The sequence below is a fragment of the Cryptotermes secundus genome, unplaced genomic scaffold (genome assembly GCF_002891405.2).
Source record: "Cryptotermes secundus unplaced genomic scaffold, Csec_1.0 scaffold584, whole genome shotgun sequence".
NCBI classification, from domain to species: domain Eukaryota; kingdom Metazoa; phylum Arthropoda; class Insecta; order Blattodea; family Kalotermitidae; genus Cryptotermes; species Cryptotermes secundus.
Genome location: NW_019735468.1, coordinates 171,507 through 190,242, shown reverse-complemented (window position 1 = coordinate 190,242; position 18,736 = coordinate 171,507). Strand labels below are relative to the sequence as shown.

At 39.7% G+C, this 18,736-nt stretch overlaps 1 protein-coding gene across 3 annotated transcripts in view; it reads left to right on the top strand.

The window, feature by feature from the left end:
- The window catches only part of LOC111869351 (maternal protein tudor), a 43,606-nt gene that overhangs the window by 15,195 nt on the left and 9,675 nt on the right, over nt 1-18,736 (top strand). For all 3 annotated transcript variants that reach the window (XM_023860810.2, XM_023860809.2, XM_023860808.2), the window contains 4 exons: nt 3,496-3,551; nt 5,133-5,306; nt 8,052-9,195; nt 18,416-18,570. In XM_023860810.2, coding sequence (XP_023716578.1) covers nt 3,496-3,551; nt 5,133-5,306; nt 8,052-9,195; nt 18,416-18,570 — 1,529 coding nt within the window. The remainder of the gene's footprint in view (nt 1-3,495; nt 3,552-5,132; nt 5,307-8,051; nt 9,196-18,415; nt 18,571-18,736) is intronic.

Here is an 18,736-nt window from a genome sequence, read left to right as displayed (position 1 = left end):
AAAATCCAAAGTTTTCACAACTACAGTGGCTGTCTTGATATATCAAATTTGTTTGTAACTTTTGTTATTTAAGTTAGAATTTATAAACCAAATAGGTTCGTGTCCTCTCTCTTAGCACCTCTCCTGACAGGGGCTGAACTTGTGCCGCCTGTCTTTCTTGAGAAGAAGGTTCTATGATGTTGTCCTGTGGTTGTTTGTGGCACGCTGTGTTGTGTTTATAATTTCTAACTTAAATAACAAAGGTTTAAAAAAAAATAATATATCAGGACAGCCACTGTAGTTGTGAAAACTTTGAATTTTGTATCCATTTGTGTATTGTCAACGTTGTATGTATATATATTTTAACATTCAGAACAACTATTGTAATAGTGGTTTCCAGACTGTATCTATGTCCCTCTGATGATGGTCTCTAAGGACCGAAACATGTAAGGGCATGAAGAACTGAAATATGAAAACGTCACCAGTCACACTGGATGGACTTGTTTTATCTTATGTATGATGATTCTACTCCTCCATTGTTCTTCAAAATGGTGAACGGTGTTGAAGAATGTATGACTTAATCTTTCACGAGTAACCCCTGTACAGTCTCAAAAGTTTTTCCATTTTGGAAAACATTGTTGAGGAGAAGAGGTGATGGGGAATTTTTTTGGAGATTGGTGGTCATGCAAAGAAGTGATAAAAACTGTGTTTGTGATCCCATGTTTAGGGCAGGAGATGGAATTGTTTTAGTGGCCACATGATGATGAAGGGTGTTTTTGCAGCCACTTTTTTAGGGAGAAGGTACCAAAAAAGTGTTTGGTGACCATGCAGATAGAGGCAGAATATTGCAGCTAATATATCAGCTGGCTACGGCTAGATGACTGGGGGTCGGTTTGAGTCCTAGTAGAGTCAAGAATTTTCTCTTCTCCACGTCATCCACACTGTCTCTGGGGTGCACCCAGCCTCCTGTCCAGTGGGTACCACAGGGCTTTTCCCACGGGTAAAGCGGCCATGTGTGAAGCTGATCACAAACTAATGCTGAGGTCAAAGAAATGTGGATCTATACATCCCTTCCCTCATACACCTTCATGGCATAGTGCTTAATTAGTTAATCACAGGGCAACTTTATGGTTGAATTTATGATAGTGCTTTGTTATTCTCATGACTTCTCAGAAGCTGTAAGGCTGGTACGTCCAGTTGTTGGGAAACCTTTAACATTCTAACCATCTTGTTTCAGAAGTCAAATTCATACTCTCATAAGGCCAAGAATGTTGAAAGTGTCAATGTAGATCATCTCCCTGTGCCACTTCTGATGAGCCACCAGTTTTAACAGGAATGTATTCTGGCTTCCTATTCAAGTCTAGCAATTTCCATTTTATTACCAGAATTAATGTTGAACGTTTTTTTATGCAAACAACAAGCAGCACAATCACAAACAGTTTCAGCTTCCATTTGCTAGCCATACAATACAGTACAGAATGAAATAAGCTACTGAACTGAAAGGAAGGTCAGGTGATGTCACATAATGTACATACTGAAAGGTTAAAATTTGGAGGAACTGAAGCTTGAAGCCATCATATTGTACTAAGAACAGTCTTGAAAATATTCCCTACTGTGACTATATAACAATTTAAGTAGTTGGCTGATATTTCTTTATTACATATTAGAATTCATATGCACATGCTCACTAAGTATTTATGCCATAAGACTGAATACATTCTATACACAGATTCTGAAAAACGGCCTTCTTTCTATGCAAGAGAGGAGCCCAAGGGTGCATTAACTAATACCATTATGGACTGCCTGCTAGAAGTAGTGAGGGAAACAGATCTAGAAGTATACATATAGTCATGGAGAAAGTACAGAATAGAGTTGCAGCTGCATAGGAATCACTTGTAATGAATTGCAAGTTCTAGATATAAGGGTTGGAACTTTAATAGTGGCAACACTCCTGTAGAAATGCCTTGCAGTGGAACCAAATAATGTCACTTATACCACACGTTAGTTACATACCTTACCTTAGAGCAAATGGACTCTCCCTTCCCATATCGCGCACATGTGCAGTGACGAGAAGCACAGAGCCTCGTGTTAGCCGGCGGTGTAATGTTGTGTTGTCACGATGTTTTTGAAACAGGAACAAAGGAGTTGGATAAAGACTGAATGTGCCAGAGGCTGTACAGCATGACAGTGTCATCAAGATCTTCAAGAGGCTTGTGGGGAATCTGCATTGCCTTACAGAACAGTGGTAAGGTGGGTAAAAGCCTTCAATGAGGGATGCCAAAATGTGGCAGGCATGCATCGGCCAGGTCGTCCTAGTGTCAGTGAAGAAGAAGTATATGTTCTTTCCGCATTACTGGAGAGGGATCAACACCATATGATTCGTGAGCTGGCCCAAGAGACAGTATTAGCGCCTACGACTGTGCTTCACATTCTGAAGGAATGCCTGGGCATGAGAAAAATTGCATCATGATGGGTTCTGCATGATCTGATGGAAATGGAGAAATGATTATGATTTGACACTGCTTGTAACCACTTGGAGTGCTATGAGCACGAAGGAGAGGCTTTCTTACGCTGGATGAGACATGGGCCAAATTGTACAAGCCACAAATGAAACACCAATGAAATGAATGGCGTCATTATGGGTCACCACGGAAATCAAAAGTTCATCAGAACCCCAGCAATGTGAAAGTTATGGTGATTCTCGTGTACGCATACTGATCCCTGACAGCAGACCGTCAATGTGCAGTATTACTGTTCATTTTTGGAGCACAACCTGCTACCAGCTTTGAGAAAGCAGCAGCGACACTTTCTACAGAACCCACCCATCATTTTTCAGGACAATTCTAGGCTGCAAGCTGTGGCTGATTTGTTCAATCGAAGGGGCTGGGAAGTGCTGTACCATCCACCATACTCCCTGGACTTTAGCCCTTATGACTTCGACTTGATTCCTAAGATGAAGGAACCACTCATGACATTCACTTCAGAACTGTTCCAGAGATTCTTCAGGCAGTAGACTGCTCCATTTGAACTATCAACACAACAGGTGCTGCTAAAGGTAACCTTTGACTTCCACATCGCTGGCAACGGGTTGTACACAATGCTGGTGACTACACTGAAGGACAGTAAAACTTCGAAACATGCATCTATTTTGTATCAGTTGTAAATAAATAGTTGCCACTATTAAAGTTCCAACCCTTGTAGAAGCTCCTCCCTCATAATTTTATGCAAGTTTTTTTTAGTATTTGGAACATTAGGAAATTAATGGTGCTGTCGATTTCTGTTACTGTAATTAAGGTACTGTTATAAATTGAACTAGCTCTGTTACAGTTGCACTGTGCTGTGGAAGACATAATATGTAGAAGTCATAACTACCTTAGTTTTGTAAATTGAAACAGAAGAAAGTTACTGTCACATTTGTGCAGTGAAGCATGTGCAGTTTCACAAAATTATCTTTTCGGAGTCATCTGGTACTTCTTATTTTTTGTGTCTATAATTTTAAATGTTGTGTTTTTACAGGTAATTATGAGCAGTCTGGAAAGAGATATGATTTCCAAAAGAACAACCAGAATGAGGTAATATACTTATTATTGGTAGCATCTAAATAGATCAGAGATTTTCATTTTCTTAGGAGGTCCAGCCAAGTCTCTACCAACAAGATCAGAAAATTCATCACCACTAACATAAAAGTCTGTATGCTATCCTAAACCAATTCAGTCTGGTTCACATCATAATGCTTTTAAGGTTCATTTTAGTATTGATCTCTCTCCTTTTGTCATTGTTGTTTGTATGTATGCAAGAACTGCAGTGCCTTGCCAGCCATGGCGGGTACATTCATGAAAACCACCACAAATAACAAAATTATGTTTGCAAGACAAATCCTTGTGGAAAATTTACAAGTTAGGGGAACTGCTGTTACTGTCACTGCTAACACTCATTGAAACTTAAGTTGCCATTTCATTCATTAAGCACCTAATGTGTGTAATAACACTGGATATAGAATGTGACTGTAAAAATGTATCACATAAAAGCACACGGGAGTAATAAATGGAAGCTAGAAAGTTAGTTTTGCTTCCAGTAAATATGGTCCATATGTACCACGAATTTAAAACTGTGGATACATAAACACATTGCTGATTTCAGCCAATACACACACCCCCAAACTTCTCAAAGATTTTGTATCTTCCTGTCCATTATGTTTTTGTTCTGAAGCTAAAACCAAGCATGAGGGTACCAGAAAACAGGTTTTTAGAAACAGAGTGCTGCATAAAACCATTGCTGGCAAAACTGAATGCATATGTAAACCTGGTTGTTTGAAATCCACAGTTAGTCAGGGATTGCTGCACATGAATCCATTTTGTGTCACAGGCGAAGAGACCTCATTTCACAACCATACAATATAGTGAAGTGACTGTTATATATGTCATAATCTTCTGGATGTTTTTAAGATTTAATGCTCAGTGTTTTGTATAAGGCATAATCATTACCATCTGTCCAGTTTTGTCTGCCTTAAAACTGGTATTGAAAATGATACACATTTCATCATTAACCAGAGAAATAATGGAATTATAAATTTTGTCAACAGATTTTATACCAAACTGTAGAAGAAAATGAAAAGAATATTCTGAAAGGAGCTCTGATATCAACCCCAAAAATGTAAAATATAAACTCAGAGAAAGAAGGTGCTTTGAAAGGATGAAATATCTGTAACACTGTAGCAGGCCAGCTGTTTGTTAGTGAAAATAAAGGGGTTTTATTTTTCTCTTTTTTGTCTCTTTGTTTGTCTGATTCTTAGTTCCTTATTTTCCTTTTATTTAAATGTCCCTTTTTTTAATTTTGTGTATTTTTAAATTTACAGGATAATATTGGAAAAAAGAAATAACGCAGTAGTTTGTTAATTTTATTTTAGTGTGCACATACATGCAAATATATAAAACATTTAAAAGTTAATTTACACTTGTAAAAGCTGTTATGCCCTCACCCCAGGACATTATGAGCCAGTAAACTAACAGCCCTCATATGGGCTGACTGGCTTTCTGTTTTTACTCAGCATGCTGGATTTTAGAAATTATGGTGCTTTTATCTTTAATGTGCTTCAGCCTGGGGATAACTTTGCTTTTTATATTCCTCATTGTGCTTTATATTCTTATTTTCAGAATGTGAAGACAGAGGTGTGGGGTGGCAATATGCAAGCAGCAACTCAGAAGTGGGATGATAGTGGTGCCCAGTCTACCGTTTCTGGTTCCATTCCTGAAGCAGCAGTTAAAATTGGAGATGTGAAACCAGTGGAGGTGGTGTTCTTGGCAAGCCCAGAGGAATTTTGTGTTCAGGTAAGAGTTTCCATAGTTAAATATTATATCTGAATAAACTATAAACATTAACCAAAAAGTAAACAGAAGAAGGTATATCTATACAACAATTGGATTTAAAGCCAGTAAGATTAATAAAATGGCAGTATTAACTGTGTTGAGAGGATGTAAGAGGACGTGTGTTCATGCAGCACAGGAAATAAAAGAACTGACCAAAATAGTTTCTTTTTGCCACAGAAGCCTGTGGTTTAATGTGATCACATCATTCACCATCCTGTAATGGTGGTCAGGCACATCCATTTCCGTCTAGATTTAGCAGTTGTATTCAGTTTTGGACAGCATTATGCAGTAGGATAAGTCCGCTTGGTTGAATAATGCACAGAAAGGTGAAGATCAGTTTTGTGCCTGATTGGGGGTAGAGCAAATAGTCTTGTAACGGTTATACTGCACTTTCATGTACAGGAATTGAACTGCCCCACATGTTGTGATTTAACCCCTACACCACTCCTTCCCCTTGGCTTCTTTTCTTAAACCATGTTCACATGGGCCTTTGAGAGTTTCAGTGAGAGAGTCACAGGATAGACAACTTTCCTGCTTGCATGAATTGAAAGGGGTGCAAACAAAACCAAGTTTAGCTGGAAGTAGCTGAATTATCTAGATCGAGCAAAATTTTCCCTCTGTTTAATATTGAAATTCACTGCTCCCAAAAGAAACCTTAACTAGAAGCTTCTCTCTGTTACGTGTAGAGAGTTGTATTGCTTATTCAAGGAACAATTATTTCATTAACCATGCCAAGTAACATACTCTGCTAATGGTATAATTGATTCAATTGATCAGACAAGCAAGCAATCTGTTTTACAGCCACTGAACATTTAATTTTCCAACTAACTGGTTCAGTCCTGAATGTATAAACTAAATGTATGAATTGTGGGCCTGCAATTGTACAGCACTGGTTAAAAAGACAATTTCATACAATTTTTGTCCAGTGGTCGAACAGTAGTATTCCAAATACTGACACAGATTCCTGAAGCTACGGTATCAGCATGTTGCTTTAATACACACATGCATGTGCCCACACTCACACTGACTTAAAATGGACTCTGCTGTTACCTGTAGCAGCCCTCTTATGTTAGATACAGGAAATATAAATGTTCATTCTTGAATGTTATGTAGTAGTTGCATAACAGTTTTATGTTACAAACACTTTCAAATTTAACAACTGTTTCATGATTGTTTATACATGTTTAACATTTCCACACCCTATACCTCTACAGTTCGCCTACCCCAGGCCATCTTTAGCAGTAAAAAATAAAAGGAAAATAAAGGTATCCCTGTAAGAGGCCATGGGGGCCTGTAAGGTTGTGAGATGTTGAGGTTCCCACAATTTCTAGACAGTCAGCTCATAGATGGCGGTAAGGTTGTCAGCTTTACCTGCTGGTCGCCCTTTACCCCCAAGAACATTCCAAGAATATTCCTGATACTCATTTCTGTTAGAGGCTGAGTTGACCCCAGGCCAATGGTGTGGCTGGAAGGATTAGGTAAATTGAAAAAAATTCAGTGACCTCATCAGGATTCGATTCCGTGACCTTCTGGCTTGTAGCATAGTGCCTCAATGTGTCATAGCTCAAGCGGTTAGTCACTGGCTTCCCGCCTGGGTTCGATCATGGGTCTCGTCAAGTGGAATTTGTGGTGGACAAAGTGGCACTGGGGCAGGTTTTGTCCGAGTACTTCAGTTTCCCCTGCCAATCTTCATTCCACCCGTTGCTCCACAATCACCCTCACCTATTTTCTGGGGCTGGTACAGTAGGCCAGAAGTGGCCACAGTACAAGGGACTTAGTCCCACTCCACTAGCAATAATAATAATAATAATAATAGTGCTTCAACCAACTATGCTTCTGCATGCCGTATACTAGCAGTATTCCACAGATACAATAAGTGTAAATGGTCTACACATGTCCAAAAAATTGCAAAAAGTGGTTACATGCACCAACTAGTGACAGATAAAGAAACCACTTGCTCAGAGCACTTGCAGAAATAAAAATTGTTCACCTTGTCAAAGCGTATTCTTAACTGACCAAACTCATGTGCAGTAGTTTGAACACAGCATCTGTAAATAAAGCAAGCTTGTTTGCAGGAAAGGGTGTTAAAAAAGTGGCATTGAAATATGTGTCATCCTTGCCTGCTTCCATATTGGAATGCAAGTAATATGCCATATTTATTTTGTTTCTCTTACTTCTTGCTGTGTGAATTCTGAGTAATTTAAATTTGTAAATAAATAAACAAGCTTAAGTCTGATATAGGTAGTCCATTTATGTTTATAGAATTCAACAGAATACTAATTTCACAATGTATAAAGTAATATTTGTTGTGAAAAACAGTTCTGTAATGAGAAGGAACTGAAATCAGTAGAGATAACAGATGATAGCCATCAAACTCTAATTTATGGAATGGTAACAACTTTGCAGGATATTGAATATCGAGAGTTATCTTGTTATTCCCACTAAGAATGTTAACTGTACGAGTATATGTTCTACAAATCATTGTCAATTGGTAGGATGATTGTGAATAATGGATTGGAAAGAATGAGGTAGGAAGTGGTTGTCAGTTATTTTAAGGTGTTATCCCAGCATTATGGAGGGAATGAGGAAGTTCACAAGCTACATCAAAGAGAATAGGGAATACATGGTCTTCAAATTGCAAATCTCTTATAGTATTGTCACTGCAGTCTATATTTTATAATTGAATGCTTCTTGTTTTCCCATCAGATGACTTCTGAAAGTTCCAAACTGACTTCTGTGATGAAAGGTATTGCTTCAAAATATGGTAGTGGTGGTGGCAACCCTGTTCCCAGTGCACGTTTGAGAACTGGCACTGCTTGTGTGGCTCCCTACTCTGAAGATGGCATTATGTACCGAGGCATTATAGAAAGTGTGGATAGTATCTCGGCAGTTGTCCTGTTTTGTGATTATGGTAACAGACAGGAAGTGACTTTAGATAAGATAAAGGATATTTCCAATGAATACCTGAGCCTTCCCATACAGGGGCTTACATGCAAGTTGCAAAATGCTAAGCCTCAGAATGGTGTTTCATGGTCAGAGGATGAAATAGTTAAATTCACCACTCTGACAGAAGAAAAGAAACTGCAAGCATATTTTGTCAGAAAGTCAAATGGAGTATACGAAGTAGTGCTGACAGATATTGAAACTGGAAGTGACCTCAATGATCAATTTTGTGCAATACCTGAACAAGTGCAGGATGTAGGTTCTAAAGTTGGGGACAGTCAAAACTATGAACTGGCTTCACCAGATCAGAGATACCTTCTTCAAAAAGTGACACCAGAAACTGAACACATGGTCGCAATAACATGGTTTGTTAATCCAGAACAATTTTATTGTCAGATGGTGTCATCACAGTTGGCAATAAAAGAGTTGATGGATGCGATTCAGTCTGCATATTATAGCAAACCTCCAGTTACAGCTCCTGTCGAAGTTGGTTCTCCTGTCATAGCGAAGTTTTTAACAGATGGTGTCCTGTATCGTGCAGAGGTGAAGGAAGTCCTGGACACTTCATCTCTTATTGTACAGTTTGTAGACTATGGTAACTGTGATATTGTGAAGCAGAACGATGTGTGGCATATAGAGGCAAGGTTCATGGACTTGCCAAAACAGGCATTATCCTGTTGCTTGAGGGGAGTGGAGGCTCCAGATTCGCAGTGGTCCAGAGGTGATAAGGGAGTTGATAAGTATTTTGAAGCAGAAAAATTCTGTTGCACATTCCATAACTGTGAACAAAATAAATACAGCGTGTCACTGATGTCAGAAGGGAAGAGCATTGCTGACCAACTTCTGGAAGATGGGCTAGCTGTGGCTCAAGCTGTTCATTCCAAGACTGTGAAGACTGCAGATACTTGTAAGTACATGCACCATACCATCCACCTGTTATACTCCATTCTTTCCTTAGGTTTCTGAAGCAGTGTAATCCAATGCAGTAACATGGGAGCTGTGTAAAATCTTATATTGAGAAAAAGACAGATCTACAAGTTTAGTTAGAATATTTTTTAACAGCGAAATTACAAACATTGTGATATCAAATATTGTGGTAGTATCTTGCAAATTTGGTGTGGAACTGTAGTAATTATGCTCAAAAATACATCTCAGAATTGTGTAATTACAAAATTTAGAGTTCTCAGCTTCACCACATAGATTGAAGACTTTGAAGGAAAACACACACATCAGTTCTTCCAGAAAGTCTTCGTGCTTTTTGTAACTTGTACATTTATTTCAAAGCCAGTTTCTGGACTGGCGTGGGAAAGGATTAACAGATTTTTTGTGACATTTATTCCCCTCCCCCATTGAGGAAGAATTGTTGAAGTAATTACAAATTTTGTGTATAGTACGTGGTGCATTCCGTATATAATACCTCCTATTTTTTTTTTGTGTTAATATGTAACATCTGAACTGGATGTTGGTGGTGTTGTAGTAAAGGTTGAACCTTCCCACCAATGTACTGTTAATTTGGTTGTCGTGAGACAGATAGCGACAGCAGAGCAGCCTACCAAAATGGCGTCTGACATAAAGTGCGTATGAAAGAGAAATGTGTTATTGAATTTCTCACTGCCGAACAAATTTTACCCATTGACATCCAACAACACTTGCTAAAGGTGTACGGAGGCAATACAGTGGATGTCAGCACAGTGATTCGGTGGGTAGTGCGTTTCAACAGTGGCAAAAGTGAAATGCAAGACAAGCCACGCCATGGGCGTCCCTGCTCAGCTGCCACTCCTCACAATGAACAGCACCTCATCTGAACAGATCAGCAGATAACGACCAGGGACTGTCAATTCTGAATGCTACAAGACGACGCTGACTAAGCTGAAAGCCCGTATTTCCCGAGTCAGGCCAGAGAAGCAGACAACCTTTCGCTTGCAACACGATAACGCTAGACCCCATACCAGTTTGGCAACCACCGCGCACATTGCAAAGTTTGGCTGGACTGTCCTACCACATCCACCTTATAGCCCCGATTTAGCACCTTCAGACTTTCATCTCTTTGGGCCTATGAAAGACGGACTACGTGGGCAACATTTTCCAGACAATGATGCTGTCATTGCAGCTGTAAGAAAGTGGGTAGCCTCTGCTGGCGCAGACTTTTACAGGTGCGGCATACATGCTGTTGTTCATCAATGGCAAAAGTGCATAACGAATGGGGGTGATTATGTGGAAAAATAGCTGTAAGTAGCTGAAATCTTGCTCTATTTAACTGCGTTATTATGCTTTCTGTATCTGTTGCAGTTTTCTTTAAAAAAAATAGGAGGCATTATATACAGAACGCCCTTAGTAGATACATTGTTACTGTTTTAAGGTACTTGATTTTGAAGTACTATTTACTATATGTTATTTTATAAATTTTTCCCTGGTTTCAGTTGTATGGCATGTATGTATATTTAGAGACCAAATTCTTTCCTTGGTTAAATATAGCTTGCTTATGCTGTTTCACTTTTACAGTATGATACTATCAACATAGAATTGAAACTCACAGAATGTCTATAGTTTCAGCAGTTTGTCTCACAGTCCAGTTATTGTTTTCTTGAGACTTTTACTTTCAGTATAGTTATAAATATACACTAAACAGTTTTTTGCTCTTTGTGTCGGAGCACCTGTCCACAAATATGCCTGTAGGTGACAAATGTATAATCAGATTGCGTGCAATGTAGTGCATGAATTAGCATATTGGACACTCATACACAGGTGATCATATGATTGAATCTTGTCCATGATTTATTACAACCGTCTTACAGTGCATACATTTATTCACCTTACTCTTCTCTCTTGCACTACATGTTTCAGTACAAAAGTGCCATCTTCAGGTGCTTTTCGATGTACGTCAAACTACTTCTTTGCATGCCCTGCTGTCTTCATATTAAAATAACCAAAATATATATTCATCATATATATTGATAAATATTAAATATTAAAACTGTTCAGGATTTGTCATCCTTATGTCGTATCTCAGTACGCGAGTCACGCCTATCTTTTTCTATCGGAGTACTCTTCCTACTTTCATGTGTGTATTGTGCTTTGTGTTGTGTCTTGCTCCTGTGACTGCGTGTATTGGTATAACAAAGTCTGAAGTTGGGGTGGCCTACAGTGGCAAAACAGTCATGTGAAAATTGGTCGTGGACAAGGTCTGAAAGGGAACATGTACAGACAGGATGGTGATCTCTTATGCAAGGAAATCTGGTTAAAAAGTGAACTGTTAATAATATTTTGAAATATACTAGACCAGTTGTGTGAGAAGCTATTGCAACAAAGAGATCCTTTATGTTTAGCATGCAAGGCGGTGATAATCTTTTTGAAAAGAAGATCACCATCATCATCTTCAAAACAAAATTTAAAGATACTGTCTGCATGAGTAGACTATGAATCACTTTTGCTACTGTAGTGTAGGAAAAGTGCAATTAGATTACAGCCCAGTATAAGAAAACATTGTAGTTTTTCAGTGCTGTAAGTGGAGAATGAATATATACGTGGTACAGTAATTAAGTTCGTGGACTGTGGTTTTGTCACATCATATTACAAGGTATTCACATACACTTACACAGATGCACATCACCCCTCAAAATAGTTGCCATTGGCCACTATGTAAGTCTGCCAACGTTGATATAGCTGCAGAAAACATTGCTGAAACATATTGGTAATTCCCGTACTGCGTCTCTTGTGTCATTGAAGTCCTCGAATGACTGAAATCTATGACCACGTAGCTTTGCTTTCAAGTGGTGAAACAGAAAGTAATCACGTGTGAGACCAGGTGAGTACGGAAGTTTTGGAAAAACGATGACCTGTTGCCTTGCAAATTCCTCTTGGACAAGAACAAAGTGATGTGCAGGGGCATTGTCGTGTAGCAACAGCCAATTCTTTATACGCCAAATGTTGCGCTAGGGTATTTTCCTAGTTTTTGGCAGAACTTGATGTTTTCCCATTGTTCAAACTGCCACATTTTCGATTTCTGCCACTTGAATTTAACTGCAGTTCACAATAGAAGCAGTAGTTCTGCTTACACTGTTTGCACACAGCTGCCACTTGCTGTGACGAGAGATGAACTGACAGGGCATCATATTGTGCCTCAGCCTATCCGCTGTAATGCACTACGACGCTTTGCGGCCAGTCCACGAACTTATTGACTATGGTGGTAAAATAATACCATAATTACATCCCTTTGTGTTTGTAGTTTCTCATGAAGAGAAGCATCTTCAGCCTTTCTTTTTGTGTGTGTTACAAAGAAAATGTTAGTTTAAAATGATCTATCTACCAAATGTAATGTCTTTATTTTTTCTCTATTTTGAGCTTGTTTATTTTGCCAATTTGATTTCTTGCACCATGTTTGAAACAAGTGTTTTGCAAATATGGCTCTGATGGAATGAAGTGATTGAGGCAGGTAGCCTGCATTAATACAGCAGGAGCATGCTGAAAGTAAAAACTTAATGGTAAGTGGAAATCCTTTGGGTTTGATACATATAGCATATCAGTCATTTTAAGTATGATAATATATTACTGCATTCTTTTGTTAGAGTGTAGCCATTATTAAACATGATAATTTAATTTCATTGCACAACATGAATTAGGACACATTGATCATCCATGCAGAAGGTAATCAGTAAAAGTGGTAAATTTGGGTTAAAATTTGTTTTTGAAGTCTTCTGTAGAAGCCAGGTGCATTTCTTATCCATATCAGCCCACTATAACCCAGTTTACATGAAGCTTACATTGAACTTTAACAAATTTCTCAGAATGTCACAGCATGCAATAAAGTGGGTACATAACATTAAATAGATTTCTCATTAATATCTATAACATATATTTTAACCCCACAGAAAAACAACTCCGTCCAGTGTGACTATTAGAGTTTTTACTACGTGAAAAGTTAACGCCCTTACGTGGTTCAGTCCTTACAGACCGTCATCAGAGGGAACATCGATACTTTTTTTGAAACTACTATCAGAATGGGTGTTTTGAGTGTTAAAATACATATACATACAATGTTTGTAATTCACAATATATACAAAACCCAACTTTTCCACAACTACAGCAGCTTTCTTGGTATATTAAAGTTCTCGAAGTTTTTAAAACTTTGTAATTTAAGTTAAAATTTATAAACCAAGTAGGTTATGCCCCTTCTCGTATCGTCTTTCTTTATGGGGGCTGAACTTGTGCCGCCTGTCTATCTTGAGAAGGAGATTCTTGGTATCGTCCTGTGTTTGTTTGTGGCGTGCTTTGCAAATAATAGATTTTGTATTTGCATAATATCTGATGTATGGTGGGGCATGTGGTAGTGTAGTTGGTTGAGGCACTCTGCTACAAGCCAGAAGGTAGTGGGTTCAAGTCCCAATGAGGTCATTGGATTTTTTCCAATTGACCTAATCCTTCTGTCCGCACTATGGCCCTGGGGTTGACTCAGCCTCTAACAGAAATGAGTACCAGGAATTAATTAAATAATTTTTCTGGGGAGTTAAATGCGGCCGGCGCATAATGCTGACAACCTTACCGCCATCTGTGAGCCAATTGTCTAGATAATGTGGGACCCTCAACGTCTCACAACCGTATGGTCCTTCATGGCCTGTTAAGGGGCCCATACACATAGGAGTCTGGCTCGCAAGTCCAACTCGGGTTTCAATGAGTCAAACTCATCCATGTGTGGGTCACCACACTCATACATGTGTGGTGAAATTAATCTGAGCCAGACTCACAAGCCAGACTCGTACATGTATGGGCCACTTTACAGGGATAGCTTTACTTTTACTTTTTTTTACTCATGTCTGGTGTCGGCAGGTGTCTTTAAACAGTTCTCCAAAAAGAAACTCATTTTCTCAAAAATGATATGTATAGATATAGCCCAAAGCGATTTTCTTCATATCGTGTACAGGTGATTATTTTATATGGTGCTTTAAAATCCACACGACTTTCTTTAAATTAACAAAATAGCATGAAGCCATCACAGACTTTTCTACGCACATGGGAGAATGGTTCATAAAACCAAAATGTGTTCAGTGTAGCTTGTGTCCTTGTAGCTCATACTTTGTGCAAATAAACAATGAAACTGCAGAATCTTGTTATTGTAGCGTGTTGGTGTGTCACGCTACAAATAAGTTCACGCCGTTCTTTGATATAGCGAGTTTATTCTTATCGCTCACCTTACACACTCTTTACAATCATCACACTTGCAGTGTTACAATCACTGCTTACGATATTCGGCGAGACACTGGACTCTCTTCTCCGAATGCTGATCCGAGACTTTCTTCTCCGGAGGCTTGATCACGGCTGGCTTCTTAGCTGGCTCGATGAAGACTGACTGTTTCTCGCTGAAGCTGGGCTATTTATAACCTCGGCCGCTGTTAGGCAACGAACCCTCTGTTATAGCAGTGGAAACGTCGCTTTGTTGGCTCCGCGTTTCCTACGCAATAACCCATTGTTATCGCGTTGTCTCTATGGGAACCTTTGCGTGTTCTCGTAACCGTGGAGATTCGATGTTCTCGGTACAACGGCTCACTGTTGGGATTACAGTGCCGCTATTGTTACTTCCTATGTAACAGTCCATTCTAGCGTTTCCATAGAAGTTACTCCTCTGGTTTGCCGACACGTTACACNTTTTTTCGTTTTGGAGGGGGTCGACCCCTCCACAAGGTCCAGTCTTTGTTTCGGCGTAGGCCAGCGGGGGATTTGGCTATACCGTTTGCGGCTTTCCTCCCTTTCCTCGGATGTAGAGGCTCCTCTACGTCTCGGCTCCTTACGCCCTTGCTGCATTCCTTTTTCGTCTGATGTCCCCTCCCGGGCATGTATCCTGTTGCGTCTTTCTTCAGTATGCCGTTCCTGACCCAGTTCTTTCTGGGGATCCTGTTGCGCCGTGCTACTCTGGCATGGAAGGTCGTCCCCTTGCTGGAGAATCCCAACCTCTCGTGGGGTCCGCGCTTTGTCTGGGTGGTGTCCCTGAGGATTTCTATCTTGAGTCGTGACACACTCGCCCGGCGTATTATCCTTCTGTAATCGGCAGCCAATTCTTTGCACTGGCAACCGAAGGTTCCCTTGGGAGCTTCCTTCTTGAAGTCTTTTCTCCAACGTTGTGCCACTGTCGCGCGACGGGATGTCATTCTGTGGCCGACGGCCAATTCCTTCTGGGGTTTATGAATTACCCGTGTTGCACCCTTCGCTGTCTGGCGGCGGCACTCCGCGGCCAGTTTCTGGTCCCTACGCCTTTTCTTCGGTTCTCCGACCGGTATCCTCGGGGCGTCTTCTACGGGGACTTCATGATGCTCCAGTACGGACTGCATCACTTCTGGGCGGGGCTCAGTTTTCTCGTGGCTAGTTCTCTTTTCTTCCCCCCAGGCTTTCCAATCGGCCATCAGCTCCTTGTGTCTGGCTTCCGCCTTGGCCTCGTTTGCCTCCATTTCTTCTTTGTTGGCCTTCCTATCGGCCGACGCCTTGGCCTGGTCAGCTTTTCTATTGGCCTCCGTCGTTTCTTGGTAGGACCTCATGTTGGCGTCCATTCTTGCCAGCATTTCTAGCACTTGCTGCATCTCCATTCTTTTTTTTTTTTTTGAAGGGCACGTGTTAAAGTACAAAGTCACTTCTGACACCAATTGTCACGTGTCTTGAGTTCGAATCTTGTCGGTCACGTGTGTAGCTCAATCCCACTTCTGACACCAATTGTCACGTATTGGGCGTATAACGTGACACACCAACACGCTACATTATATTTTCTGTAGAGATGCATTCAGTTTGTGACTCAGTGGCGGTTTTCAGTTCAAGAATTGTGTGCATCTTTTTGTGAACTTCTACCCTTGTAATAGCCTCAAAGATAATTGTTAGAACTCACATTTTTTTATATTTTTCCTTACAGAAATTGTCAAGTACAGTGGAAGCAATTCACTTATTTGACATTTATGACAACAGATAACAGACTTCAACAGCATTGTAAGAAAAGTGTCTTAATGATTTGTTTATTGTTTCCACAGAAGAAAAAAATTCTGTTAGCTGTTGTCAGATAGTGTAATAACACTGTAATGCTTGTGTTAGTGAGTACAGGAACATTCCTTGAAGAAATTCCAGATGTTTAAATGTTACATGGTTTGCAGATAAAGGTAAAGCAATCGCTGTAACAGGACCATAGGGTTCTGAGGTGAGGCTCCCCCATTTTCTAGACAGTCTGCTCACAGATGGCAGTAAGATTGTCAGACTTACATGCCAGCTGCCATTTGTCCCCCCGGAAAATTCCTGGTACTCATTTCTGTTAGAGGCTGAGTCGACCCCAGGGCCATTCTTATTATTATTATTATTAGAGGGGGTGGGTTTCCCCATGCACTTAGACCAGTTATTGGTCCATTGTGCGTCCCCCTTAATTTCTACTGTCGCCATACTCTACCAGTACTTGTGCGTGCTATCAGCCCCATTCAGCCAACGAGGTCGGCCATCGGTACCTGATACTTCCCCCATCTACCAGAGACATTGGAAACTACTTGGGCGGGAAATTGTTGCCTAATTTTGCTCAGAGGTCTCCTAGAGACATGAGGATCTTTTATGTGCCGTAAATCTACGACATGGGACCCACGGCTTAAAGTCCCTCCCGGAGGACTTGTTCCCTGAATTTTTCCGCCCGTAAAAATTCCACAACCTCCGCCGGGTTTGAACCCGCGTACGTTGAGTAATGAGCTGGGAATGTTACCCCTAGATTACAGAGGCCGCTACCCCAGGGCCATAGTGCTGCCGAAGGATTAGATAAATTGAAGGATCCAATGACCTGATAGGGAATAGAACCCTGACATTCCAGCTTGTAGCATAGTGCCTCAATCAGCTGTGCTACCTTGTGCCCCCCATGGTTCTCAAATGAAGCTGAATTTGGTTTTGATATTAACAAACAGGATGTTAAATTTTGATCCTTCAAGGGTCCATTGTTTACTCCTTTGCATGTGGTATTTGTTATTGGCATCAGAATATTTGGTCCTGTGTTGATGTTAAGTCATTTCTGGTTAGCTGGAGAAGGGATGACTATGTCCCTTTGCTGCAGGGATATGGATGCAGTAAATACAAGCCAGTTTCATCAAGATAATACAGACCTCACACCAGCAGTGCCATACTTTGGTTACTTCGTGATTGTTTTGTGGTTATACTTCAGTTTCTTCATGATTGTTGTTGTGGATAGAATTCTGTCAAATGCATATACTTTCAGTAAGAATTGTTATGGCAGTCACTTTTGCCAGACCTAACCCCTTGTAACTATTTCCTGTGGGGATTTGAAGGACATGTTGTTTCTAGAAATTTGAACACAGACCAGGGATTGAAAATTGAAATCCTCTCGAATTTAATGCATATCTGTTACAACTCTGACCAAGGAGCTTTGTAATTTCATTGCTTATTTGCAGAAAGTTAACTTCAAGGGTAGCACACTGAAAATTTGTGGTTTAAGAATTATTACCCAAGGTTTATGAAAGTGTCATCAGTTCTAGTGTCTAATTATAATTAAATCACTCCATATTTATATTGAATGTTGATTTGATATGAGCTGATACATTTCACCTTAACATTTCAGGTATTTTAATTGATCATTGAAATGCAAAATTATTTTCAAAAATTGAAAAAGAAAGGGCTCTGTTTTATAATAATATATAAATTAGATTATGTTAGAAGGAAAGTGGACTTGGCGAAGAATGAGCCCACAAACATTTCTCCACATGAAGTTGTGACTGAAACATCCATTGACTTTCCATTGACCTGTTCTTGAATGGTTCATCTTATTAATAAATTTTGTTATGAACCCAGAAGGTCTGTGATCACAGTAGTCCTCATAAGGCCTATTATGAGCCATTTTAGCTGTTTTTATATTCCTAATATCCTTCGATTTTATACATAGGTCTTTTCCTTTGTATGCTTATTTTGTACATGGCATCTTTTTGATTTAATGATGAAACAGTATGGTTACAAGGGTATTTATTTTGTAATTTTCTCCAGTAATTTGTTATTTCCTCTTTATTAGATCCAAATATTCCTCTCTCTCTCTCTCTCTCTACTCTTAAATGAGTTGTATATATGTATGTCTTTCTTGTGGAAATTTACACCAAGTTCAGACTCATGTTTGCTTTCAGGTGAGATGTTTCTAGACTTCAGCCTATTACCTGGCCAGATTATTGCTGCACATATTACATGTGTTGAATCAGTTTCCAAGTTTTTTGTCCATCTTAATCCTACACTGGCAAACAGAATTCAGGCCCTTGTTGATGAATATGTTCAGAACCCAGAGGTGAGAAGTTTTTTTTCTTCCTTAAACTTGTAAGGCTAAACCCATGTTTCTGGAGAAGCTGGAAGAAACATATTGCATTCATGAACTCGAAAAGGAAACTTTTATTTTATCGGAGGTTGAATGAAGTGTACTTTTCAGAATAACATTTGAATTATGTATTAATACT